General features: G+C 43.5%; 3 protein-coding genes across 3 annotated transcripts in view; all 3 read left to right on the top strand.

Moving 5' to 3' along the window:
• LOC115682050 (L-type lectin-domain containing receptor kinase IX.1-like) overlaps nt 1-12,001 on the top strand; it is an 87,391-nt gene that overhangs the window by 59,912 nt on the left and 15,478 nt on the right. The gene's annotated exons all lie outside the window — the stretch shown is intronic.
• On the top strand, nt 2,376-4,478 carry LOC115665673 (L-type lectin-domain containing receptor kinase IX.1-like). The gene has a single exon (XM_030587523.2). It carries the CDS (start codon nt 2,376-2,378, stop codon nt 4,470-4,472), a length of 2,097 nt encoding a protein of 698 aa, XP_030443383.2. The 3' UTR covers nt 4,473-4,478.
• LOC130140386 (L-type lectin-domain containing receptor kinase IX.1-like) lies at nt 7,085-9,335 on the top strand. The gene has a single exon (XM_056319598.1). It carries the CDS (start codon nt 7,134-7,136, stop codon nt 9,189-9,191), a length of 2,058 nt encoding a protein of 685 aa, XP_056175573.1. The 5' UTR covers nt 7,085-7,133; the 3' UTR covers nt 9,192-9,335.

Genomic DNA, 12,001 nt, shown 5'->3' with positions numbered 1-12,001 from the left:
CAGGTTTAGAACTCACATCCTTAACTGTGACCGGTGTCGAATTTACTGCAGATGTTCCCGCTTTTCCTTGGGATTCTTTATCTGACCACTTGGAACTGCTGCCTGACCACTTAGAATTACTGCTCTTTCTTTTAAACTGCCCCTCCACCTTTAGGGCTAGTCTGCACACATCCTCATATGTCCAATACTGCTGTAATTGGACAACATCAGAGATCTCATATCGCAGCCCTGTAAGATATCGTGCAATCGTCTGCTCGTCTTCCTCCACCACATCACAACGTATCCGCAAGCGATCAAATTCTTCTGTAAATTCTTCAACTATTTTATCACCTTGCTTGACGTTATGATACTCGATAAATGCCTCTTGCCTATAATGGGTAGGCAAAAAATTTTTCTGCAATAACTTTTTCATCTTCTCCCAGCGATCCACCTTCGGCTTCCCCTCTCTAGCGCGTTGCTTTTTCACGTGTTCCCACCAAATCGAAGCATGTTTTCGTAGCCTAATAGCCACTAACTTCACTTTTTGCCCCTCAGTTAGGTCTTTAAGATCAAAAATCCGTTATACCGTATGCAACCAATCAATAAACTCATCAGGATGAGCCTTACCATTAAACTAGGGAATCTCGATCTTCATCCCGAAAATTTGCGAAGAACGCTGATTTTCAGGTCGTACTCCTCGATTCCGCCCCTGGTTCAGAACCCCGAAAGGGTTTACGTCCTCCTCTTCATCATCGGATGGATCCTCAGATTCTGCTTCTTCTTCGGATTGAACGCCCAACCTCGCCTCCGCAAGTTGTCGCTCCAAATCCTGGATTCGTCTTCTCTGTTCTTCAATTTCTACGTCTCGCAGATCTCTTAGACGCGGTTGGTCGTCTGCTTCAGGAACGCCTCCACGCCCCCGGCCACCACGAGCCCGCCGTCCACGACTGCGATTCTATTCAGCCATTGATTCAAGCAACCTGTGCTCTGATACCAATTGATGCCGAAGCGCGATAAAAATTAGGCTAAACAGAAGAATCGAAATGATAACGAGAAACAAACTGTTCTCTCAATCGATTAACAATCGATAAGTTTTCAAAACATCCAAAAACTACTGCCTCTCAAAACCCTAAAAACGAGTTTATAAAGGGTGTTAACCCTAATGACAAAAAAAACGCAAAAAATACAAAAATACCCTTAATTCGAAAATTACTAAAATAATTAAAAAAAACCATCTAAACGACCCTGAATCGTGAAAATCCATCGTTAATCGTAGCCATAGGCTACGTGTATTGATCAGCACACCGTTTCGCTTCAGCCGACCAAATCTGAGCTCAATCCGACATTATTGACTTCAAGCCCGCCGGTTCGTCCAGTCGCATAACGGGTCTGCCGATCCCCTAGGTGCATCACTTTTTCTTTGCTATCATACGATTCTTGTTGAAGATTCATTTCTTTTGAGAGAAGGAAAGAGGCATTTCCGTGGGGGGTTTCTCTTCGAGATTTTCATTGAAAATCATGTTTGCGGCCTTTTGTCTTCTACGTAAATGAGGTTTTCTTTCTTTTGCCAAAATTTCCACATCTTCCCTTAAAAAATGGAGGAACACGATCTACCGACTTGTTGCATCAAATGTAAGTCATGTTGTTTTTGACATTAGCGGTCTTGCAAGGGCCGTTGTTTTTGACCGAATAACAAAAAACTGAGAAATCTCCTCAACCTAACCTTTTGTCATGTTGTCCCGGTACAATGAACTCGTGTTTTTCCTTGCATCACATAATATGAACGGTAACAAGCAGTTTTCGATCCCCCTTTCCGAAATTCTCAATCATCTTATGTTTAACACATGCATAATCAATGACTGTTTGATATTAGAGCAGTGCTAGACTTCTTGAATATGGTTCACGAAATGAACTTATAAATGATGCGTCTGATTATGAGCGGCTCTTTACACAATTCAATCATATTCAAGAATGAAAAGTAGCTCAACACATGCTCGAGAATTCATGTTTAATGACCAACAAAGGAAATCGACAATTTTCAATGGGATTGGTTTTTCTCGTTGGTGTCGTCATTGCTTCGCAATCGAAAGTTTTCCTAATTCATTAATTATGAAAGGCCACCTCCACATTTGTTGACATGACTCTTTTAGATTATATTAATACTCGCGATGATTGTTTCTCTTGATACACAGTGTTCCTTTTTTGTATTTCAAGTCTAGGGGCTAGTCGTCTTGGAAGACCGTGCTGGCGCAGACTCTCTCCGTTTCGTTAACATTAAACCGTTCCGAGATTGATCGCAAGTTGTTCAAGAACCAAAAACCTCGGTCAAAACACAAAAAGGCTGTTTTTACTGCTGAGTCCCTGATTTCAAGAGCAATCTTGAAACTTCAACGAGTATGGAACTTCGCAAATCAGATATCCAGAGTTTCAAGGCCAGAGAGCTTCGATCACTCTTAGTCTTGGTTGTCTCTCTAGCCATTGCCTTCACTGCTTCGGCGTCCTCGCAGGGCATCGATTTCAGCTTCCAGACTTTCAACGATAGTATCATTCAACGTCAAGGCGATGCGACGTATGATACGAGCAGCTTCATCCAAATTACAGAGGCCAATCGAGACAAGATCCTCTCTTCGAGCGTGGGCTGGGCCACGTACCACAAGCCGATGCGCCTTTGGGATAAGGCGACCGGGAACGTGGCGGATTTCACCACCCAATTCACCTTCGTCATCAATTCTCTAGGAGAGTCGAGTTTCGCCGATGGATTGACCTTCTTTCTTGTCCCCGAAGGGTCTCAACTCCCGGCCAACTCGTCGGGACGCTACCTTGCTCTTGTAGATCCGAACCGCAATCCTTCCAATTCTTCTACTTCATTTGTAGCCGTCGAGTTCGACACGTTCCGCAATAACGCTCCCAATCTCAATGTCGTGGACCCGAATTGTTCACAAGTTGCACATGTCGGTATAGACTTGAATAATCTCACTTCCACAGTCCATAGCTGCATCGATTGGTTCAAGAATAAAATCATGACTGGTGGGCGTATCAACGTTACGATAGCATACAATTCTAGCACACAGAACTTGAGTGTTCTCACGACAAACGGCGATGCCACGGGTACCAACATAAGTTCCTCTGCCATCTATGATATAGTCAACCTGACAAAGTATTTGCCGGAGTGGGTGACTTTTGGTTTCTCGGCTACCACTGGTTTGCTTTTTGAGTTGCACACTATTGAGGCATGGGAATTCAGCTCTAATGTGCAAGTGGCTGGAAAAAAGAGCAAGCTATGGCTATGGTCCATCTTAGGCTCAGGTTCTTTCATTTTTCTCATTCTTGTTCTAGCGTTTATTTGGTTTCGGCACCATTCGAAGAGAAAGAGAACTTACATGAGTGGAGAAGAAGATGATCTAGCGATTGAAGAAGAATTCGAGCAAGTGTCGGGGCCCAAGAAATTCTTCTACAAGGACTTGGTCACGGCGACTAATAATTTCGCAATTGAACGGTTGCTTGGGGAAGGGGGCTTTGGGAGAGTGTACGAAGGTTACTTGACAAGCATGAATGCTAATGTTACAATCAAGAAGATTAGCCCATGGTCTAGACAAGGGATAAAGGAGTACGCCACCGAAGTGAAGACCATAAGCCGGCTCCGGCACAGAAACTTAGTCCAACTCATCGGGTGGTGTCATGAGAAAAAGGAGCTCCTCCTTATCTATGAGTTCATGTTTAATGGTAGCCTTGACTCTCATCTATTCAAAGAACGAACCTTCTTGCCATGGGAGAAGCGGTACATAATCGCGCAAGGCATAGCCTCGGCATTGCTTTACCTTCATGAAGAATGGGAACAATGCGTCTTGCACCGGGATATAAAGGCTAGCAATATCATGCTTGATTCCGATTTCAATGCTAAATTAGGAGACTTTGGTTTGGCTAGGCTAGTTGACCATGATAAAGGGTTACAAACGACGGTGTTGGCCGGAACCATGGGCTATATGGCTCCTGAATGCGTTTACACGGGTCAAGTGAGTAAGGAATCAGATGTTTATAGCTTTGGAGTCGTCCTATTAGAAATAGCTTGTGGAAGAAAAGTTATCGAGCCAAGAGCCAATGAAGGCCAAGTCCGGCTGGTGGATTGGGTTTGGGAGCTTTATGGGACCGGGAGGCTACTTGATGCGGTAGACTCAAAACTTGGTATCGATTTCGTTGAAAAGCAACTGGAGTGCTTGATGGCTGTAGGGCTCTGGTGTAGTCATCCGGACCCCACTGCCCGTCCTTCCATAAGAGAAGTGTTAAATGTTCTCAACTTTAACGCTCCGCTGCCTATTCTCCCATTGAAGTTGCCAATCCCTACATATCTGGCGCCTCTATCCACATTCTCTACAGCATCCATTGTTTCCTCCCATAACACCGCTACCAGCAGCACCGAAGTGTCCACATTCACTACCTCTTCTATGCAATCCTCTTGTTCAGCTTCCTCTGCATTGCTCCCAAATACCGGATGATTTCCTACTTTCTGTACATTTATCGATAATCAATTCGACTTGGAAATTCGACTTCAAAATTTGTTTTGGATATTATCTGTTTTATTTAAATTCCTACTAAAACGAATGTCTGGCATTTATTTTTTGTGATGAGAAAATTTATCTCAAATGGTTAATTCTCCGTTAATAGGCACTCACTGTCGCGAAATGCTTTTTAACCACGTAACCTACTAACTGATATTGCCGTAATCTGTTTAATACGCGAAGTTCATGAAAATTTTGATGATATGATTCTAATGTTTTTTTTTTTACTTACTTAGATTCAAAGTTGACTTAATGTACGGATCATAGAGAGATTCAAATGCTCTAAATAAAAAAGAAAAAAAAAAGAAAAAAGGGACAGATTCGAATATGAACACTGTTGGAGTAATTGTGCCGGATTTTATGTTTTGTTTTGTTATACGAATTTTTCTCTTTTCTTTTCTTTTTTTTGCTAAACGTCGAGTTGGCACTAAATTGGATAAAATTGCTCGAAAAATAATATGATAAACAAAATGGTCCCCAAAACCCTACCTAGCATCTCAGTGGGCGCTTTTTTAAATTGGTAGGGAAAAATGTTGTGCTAATCAAAATTTATAATCCACTAGTAAGTCAAAATTGAATAGTCATTGATGTGACTCAAATGGGTGCCATGACCATGAATCTCTTGACAAACTAGACATTCGCATTTGACGGAAGGTGGTTTGGAACATAAAGGTAATAGAATTCATGAAATTAAAATAGGTTAATATCAAGCTGGTATAATTATTACAAATTTACTCAAAACTAATTCTTTCATCACTAAAAACCCTAAATTGATACACCTGTGATTAATTTATCCTGAACTATTTTTTTGACCACCAAAAACTCTAAATTGGTACACTTGTGACGAATATACTATCTGTTAAATTGAATTAATACCACGAAAAATCATAAACTAGTATATCTGAGACAAACGGAGAGTAAAACCCCAAATTGGTACATCTGTCAATTGCCACATGTCATTCAACTTAGCAATTTGACCATAAAATTTAACGGAAACTAATTGTGGGTAAATTTGTCACAGGTGTACCGGTTTAAGATTTTTCAGAGTATTAACCCAATTAAAATTAACTTGGTTTTCCACTTTATAATATTGATTAATTTTTTTCCGTATAGACGTAAACTACTGGAAATTATTTCTCACAAGAGAACAACTTCCAGCAAGCTTCCAATTTGATGGATTTTTTTTCTTCTCAAGCATCGGCAAAAGTCCAATTCTGAACAAGCTGGACGTGTCTCTCTAGCTGGAAGTCGCCTCTTTTCAAAAGAGAGAGACATCACATGACATGGTTGAGACTTTTCAACCATCGTGTGCTGTCATCCGACGTGGATTTGAGTTAAAAAAACACGGTTGAGGATTGACCACACTTGTCCAAATTTAATGGAATTCAAGGCAACCGGAAGGCAGGAGAGATTTTCTCTTTCGCTTAGGAACTTGAATTTACTTGATGGGAAAATGTGAATTACCAGCTTGTGGCATAACTAATCGTAAGAATTAAAAGTTAATAGTGTTTGTGTTTTAGACCTGTAGGGCGTAATAGAAGAATAAAAGATAAGCGTTCAGCTGTTTATGAACTGAATGAATTAAAGAAATGGGGAGAAAAAACCAGTATCAATATTTAATTCGTTCACTCTATTTGTTGGGGATTTGCAACAGAAGATCGATATTAGGGGTGTCAACGGTTTGGATTTCTATGATACTTAACTGACTCGAATGTGTTTGCCACATGTGTGTTTGCAGCCCGTATTGTAGAGGACCTGAACCATAAATGCAGTTCGGGTCGGTTCAAGGTGCAAAAGACACCTTGAAGGAGTTTTTCTTGGAGGGCTTTCTTTAGGAGGAAGACCAAATGTTTATGTACCTGTTCTCTTTAATATTTAATAACAGAACCGGAAGGAAACCAACCTAAAAAGATCCGAAAATTTCGTTCCGGTTTGGTTTGGATCCGAATATTTTTGATACCCCTAATACCTTTATTAAGGAAATCGTTAAGAGGGAGCCCAAATCTAAACCTATCAATATATGTTGTGTTAGACTCATATTTATTTAAAAGCTTAAATTAATAAATTGTAAGTTAATTAAAATATATTAATTATTTTGTTTCACATCAATTATCAGATATGGGAAGGGCAATAAAAATCAATTGAATGTAAAGGTCAAATATGCGGCTCCGTGCTGATGGTCAGTTGTTTTTTGTTGACCGCATAATATTGACAAAGTCTCCTTAACCGAACCTTCTGTCACCTAGATCTAGTGCGATTCACTCCTCTTTTTCTTTGCGTTCATACGGAAGTCGAGAAAGTTCCATTGTATTTTCCTTGCGACGATCCTTTTTCTTCTGACACGACGTGTTCTATTTTTGTTTTATTTTTTCAAAGCCTTAGAGACTAGTCGTCGTGGAAGCTCATGTGATGCACTCTCATTTTGGGCTTCCGTTGAACCGTTCCAAGATCGATCGCAAGTTGTTCGAGAACCGAAAGGCTAAGTCTATAGGGGAGCCACGCCACGTACATATATGTATGTGCATGTAACAATGTCAAAGCACCAAAAATCTGTGCTAAGTTCCTGATATCAAGAGCAATCTTGAATCTTCAACGAGGATGGAACTTCGCAACTCAGATATCAAAAGTTTCATGACCAGAGAGCTTCGATCACTCTTAGTCTTGGTTCTCTCCCTAGCCATTTCCTTCACGGCTTCAGCATCGTCTCAGGGCATCGATTTCAGCTTCCAGACTTTCGACGATAGTGTCATTCGACGCCAAGGTGATGCGACGCCCAATCGGAATGGCGCCATCCAACTGACGGTAGCCAATCTAGGAGAGAACCACGACTGGAGCGAGGGATGGGCCACATACCACAAGCCGATGCGCCTTTGGGATAAAGCCACCGGGAACGTGGCGGATTTCAGCACCCAATTCACCTTCGTCATCGATTCGTTAGGAAAGTCAATATTTGCTGACGGAATGACCTTCTTTCTTGTCCCCGAAGGAGCTCAACTCCCAGTTAACTCGTCGGGACTCTACCTTGCTCTTGTAAGTCCGAACTGCAGCCCTGCCAACTCTTCTACTTCGTTTGTAGCCGTCGAGTTCGACCCTCACATCAACAACTCCGATGGTGTTATGGACCCGAATTGTTCACATGTTGGTATAGACTTGAATAATCTAACTTCCACGGTCTCCTGCTGCGTCGACTGGTTCAGGGATAAAATCATGAGTGGTGGGCGGATCAACGCTACGATAACATACAATTCTAGCACGCAAAATTTGAGTGTTCTCATGATAGATGCTGATGCTATGGGTGCCGACATAAATTCCTCCGTTATTTATGATATAGTTGACATGACAAAGTATTTGCCGGAGTGGGTGACTTTTGGTTTCTCGGCTACAACGGGTACACTTTTCGAGTTGCACACTCTTGCCGCATGGGAATTCAGCTCTAATGTGCAAGTGGCTGGAAAAAAGAGCAAGTTATGGCTATGGGCTGTCTTAGGCTTAGGTTCTTTCATTTTGCTCATTCTCATTGTAGCCTTTATTTGGTTTCGTCACCGTTCGAAGAGAAAGAGAACTTACACGAGTGGAGAAGAAGATGATCCGGCGATCGAAGAAGAATTCGAGCAAGTGTCGGGGCCCAAGAAATTCTCCTACAAGGACTTGGTCGCTGCAACCGATAACTTCGCAATCGAGCGATTGCTTGGGGAAGGTGGCTTTGGGAGAGTGTACGAAGGTTACTTGACCAGCATGAATGCTAGTGTTGCAATCAAGAAGATTAGCTCAGGGTCAAGACAAGGGATAAAAGAGTACGCCACCGAAGTGAAGACCATAAGCCGGCTCCGACATAGAAATTTAGTTCAACTCATCGGATGGTGTCATGAGAAAAAAGAACTCCTCCTTATCTATGAGTTCATGTCTAATAGTAGTCTCGATTCTCATCTATTCAAAGAACGAACCTTCTTGCCATGGGAGAAGCAGTACAAAATCGCGCAAGGCATAGCCTCGGCATTACTCTACCTCCATGAAGAATGGGAACAATGCGTCGTGCACCGGGATATAAAGTCTAGCAATATCATGCTCGATTCCGATTTCAATGCTAAATTAGGGGACTTCGGTTTGGCTAGGCTAGTTGATCATGCCAAAGGGTTACAAACGACGGTGTTGGCCGGAACCATGGGCTATATAGCTCCTAAATGCGTTTATACGGGCAAGGCAAGTAGGGAATCAGATGTCTATAGCTTTGGAGTTGTCCTCTTGGAAATAGCTTGTGGAAGAAAAGTTATCGAACCAAGGGCCGAGGAAGGCCAAGTTCGGCTAGTAGATTGGGTTTGGGAGCTGTATGGAACTGGGAGGATACTTGATGCGGCAGAGTCGAAACTTGGTACTGATTTCGATGAAAAGCAACTGGAATACTTGATGGTTGTAGGGTTGTGGTGTGCTCATCCAGACCACATTGCCCGTCCTTCCATAAAAGAAGCATTTAGCGTTCTCAACTATAATGCTCCACCGCCCGTTCTCCCATCGAAATTGCCAGTTCCATTCTCTCAAGCATCAATTGTTTCGTCCCATGCCACCTCGACCAGCGGCACCGAAGTATCCACATTTACAACCTCTTCTATACAATCCTCTCATTCAGATTCCTCAGCATTGCTCCCAAATACAATATAGTCCACTTTATTCAATAATCAGTTTGAATTGTAAATTGTAGATCGTAATTTGAGATTTGATTTTGGGTATTATCCACTTCATATAAATTTCTTCATATGTACCTCGGAATTAACCCTTCATGTTTAGACTTCCATTTGATCTCCATGATTAAGTAAGGTAGTATGTATCTTCTTTGATGGTTTATTATTTGTTATCATTTGCTAGTTAGAGTTTCCTAGATAAAACTAGGATAACCAACTCTCCAAACCCGAAAACTAGTGTCAACACCAAACTGCATCGTTGTTTCAGGTCACCCACTCACCAGCCTTGCACGTTGCTCTCACATGATTCGAGAGCCGTTATTGATTTGCCAAACCAGACTCTTGGACAGAACATCAAGGGCTTCGCAGATGCATAGGAGTTGAGGACTTACAGAGGGAAGGCGAGCACTCGTGCATGCCTTCAGCTGCAAGCTTTTTTCCAACATGTAGGGATACGGAACCTGTCCATCTCCATATCTTGACCTGCCAAAGTTGAGATCCTCAAATCTGTGCGACCTTCAATAACATCTCTTTCCAGTCACGTCATATTCAGTCAGGCCAGATGATTTGAGCTAGAAGTTGCAGTTAATGACTTAAAGCCAAGTGCTCTGTCTTCAAGATTTCAAGAAATGAACAGGATATTAAGCAATTTAAACAAGTTGAAGGAAGAAAGAAGAGGACAATAATAACCAGATATTCAACTGACCCAGCCTTTCATGTTCACCTAGTGGTTCATGGGTGTCCCCCGCACAGGGAGGTGTTCGATGTACGAGGAACAAAGACATTACTCAGAATTGATAGAACATTGTTTAAATCAAAATACTACGGGGCTATACGATCTCTCCATTATCTATCTTCCTGTAAGAAGCCTTATCCAGATGAAGTAGCAGCCCGGGAGACAAAACCCAATCTGTGTCAGAGGTCCCAACTTATCGAAGGATGAGCTATCACAATCCGGGACATTAACCGACACATATCCAAAGGATTATCACAGCTAAGTCGCAAACACGAAGAGACATGGATGTCACTCACCCAACTTACCAGAATGAAGGATGAGATCAGGAAAGCCAGAGACAGAGCAATGCAGTCGTGGCTAGACTCTCGCCCTATCCTCGACGAGCTCGAGAAACTACAGGGCATATCGAGAGCGCCCGGAGCAGAGCCTCGGTGTTGAGTGACCTCGTCTCGGAGCTACAGTTCCAGCTTGAGTCCACAGAGGCCTCGATCCAGACCCATAAGAGGGACGAGCTTGAGGCGACGAAGGCCATAGACGAGCTCACTGAGGCACTAGAACGAACATATGAATTTGGCGTGGAAAATTCATAGACCCATTTTGACAGCACTACCAATTACACATCCGCAAATGGATATATGTATTGTGAATTAAAATAAGGGTTAATACCACGAAAAACCCTAAACTGGTACACTTGTGACACATTTACCCCAAACTATTTTTTTGATCACAAAAAACCCCAAACTGGTACACCTGTGACAATTTTACCCCAAACTATTTTTTTGACCATCAAAAACCCCAAACTGGTACACCTGTGACAATTTTACCCTGAACTTACCACAGAAAACCCCAAACTGGTACATATGTGACAATTTTACCCTGAATTAAATTTTTAATATTTTATTTTATTTTTTCGAATTTTTATTAATTTTTTTCTTTTTTTTCTTCATCTTCAACCTCTGGCCGGTAGCCGGACCGGCGACCGGCCAGAGGCGGAAGCCGGCGATGTCGGCCCCGCCGGCCGCTGGCGAGGGCCGCCCTCGCCGGCGTCGGGCGAGGCAGCCCTCGCCTGGGCGGGCGAGGACAGCCCTCGCCTGGGCGGGCGAGGGCAACCCTCGCCTGAGTCGAGCGAGGGCTGTCCTCGCCCGACGCCGGCGAGGGTAGCTCTCGCCCGACGTAGGCAAGGGTCACCCTCGCCAGATCAGGCGAGGTCAGCCCTCGCCGGATCTAGCGAGGGCGACCCTTGCCTGCGTCGGGGGAGGGCTACCCTCGCCAGCGTCGGACGAGAACAGCCCTCGCTTGGGCGGGCGAGGGCAACCCTCGCCTGAGTCGAGCGAGGTCAGCCCTCGCCCACGCCGGCAAGGTCGAGCCTCGCCGGCATCGGGCGAGGGCTGCCCTCATCGGATCTGGCGAGCGTGACCCTCGCCTGCGTTGGGCGACCCTCGCCTACGTTGGGCAAGGGCTGCCCTCACCGGCGTCGGACGAGGACAGCCCTCGCCTGGGCAGGCGAGGGCTGTCCTCGCCCACGCCGGCAAGGTCGAGCCTCGCCAGCGGCCGGCGAGGTCGAGCCTCGCCAGCGGCCGGCAAGGTCGAGCCTCACCAGCGGACGGCGAGGCCAACCTTGCCGGCATCAGCCTCTAGCCGGTCGCCGGTTTGGCGACCGGCCAGAGGTTGAAGATGAAGAAAAAAAAAAAGAAAAAATTCAAAAAAATATTAAAAATTAGTTCGGGGTAAAATTGTCACGTGTGTATCAGTTTGGGGCTTTTTGTTGTAAGTTCGGGGTAAAATTGTCACAGGTGTACCAGTTTGGGGTTTTTTGTGGTCAAAAAAATAGTTTGGGGTAAATGTGTCACAAGTGTACCAGTTTAGGGTTTTTCGTGGTATTAACCCTTAAAATAATGAACTCATGGATTCATGAATCGAGAGTGCAAATCATATAGTAAGATTCGATAAAATATCTAAAATTAATTTTTTGTGTGATGGGCATATATATTATACTATGCCAAATATTTTAAGCAAGATCCATAATCTATGAAAAGAAATCACAAAATCGAGGA

This window comes from Syzygium oleosum, unplaced genomic scaffold (assembly GCF_021117445.2).
Source record: "Syzygium oleosum isolate NSW1041296 unplaced genomic scaffold, Sole_v2.1 Sole_v2.18, whole genome shotgun sequence".
In the NCBI taxonomy this organism is placed as follows: domain Eukaryota; kingdom Viridiplantae; phylum Streptophyta; class Magnoliopsida; order Myrtales; family Myrtaceae; genus Syzygium; species Syzygium oleosum.
The sequence above is the reverse complement of the archived record's forward strand: the minus strand, read 5'-3'. Positions and strand labels throughout refer to the sequence as shown.

What these genes read in the sequence shown, in the direction of transcription:
- LOC130140386 (XM_056319598.1), top strand. Translation starts at nt 7,134, where the DNA reads ATGGAACTTCGCAACTCAGATATCAAAAGTTTCATGACCAGAGAGCTT.
- LOC115665673 (XM_030587523.2), top strand. Translation starts at nt 2,376, where the DNA reads ATGGAACTTCGCAAATCAGATATCCAGAGTTTCAAGGCCAGAGAGCTT.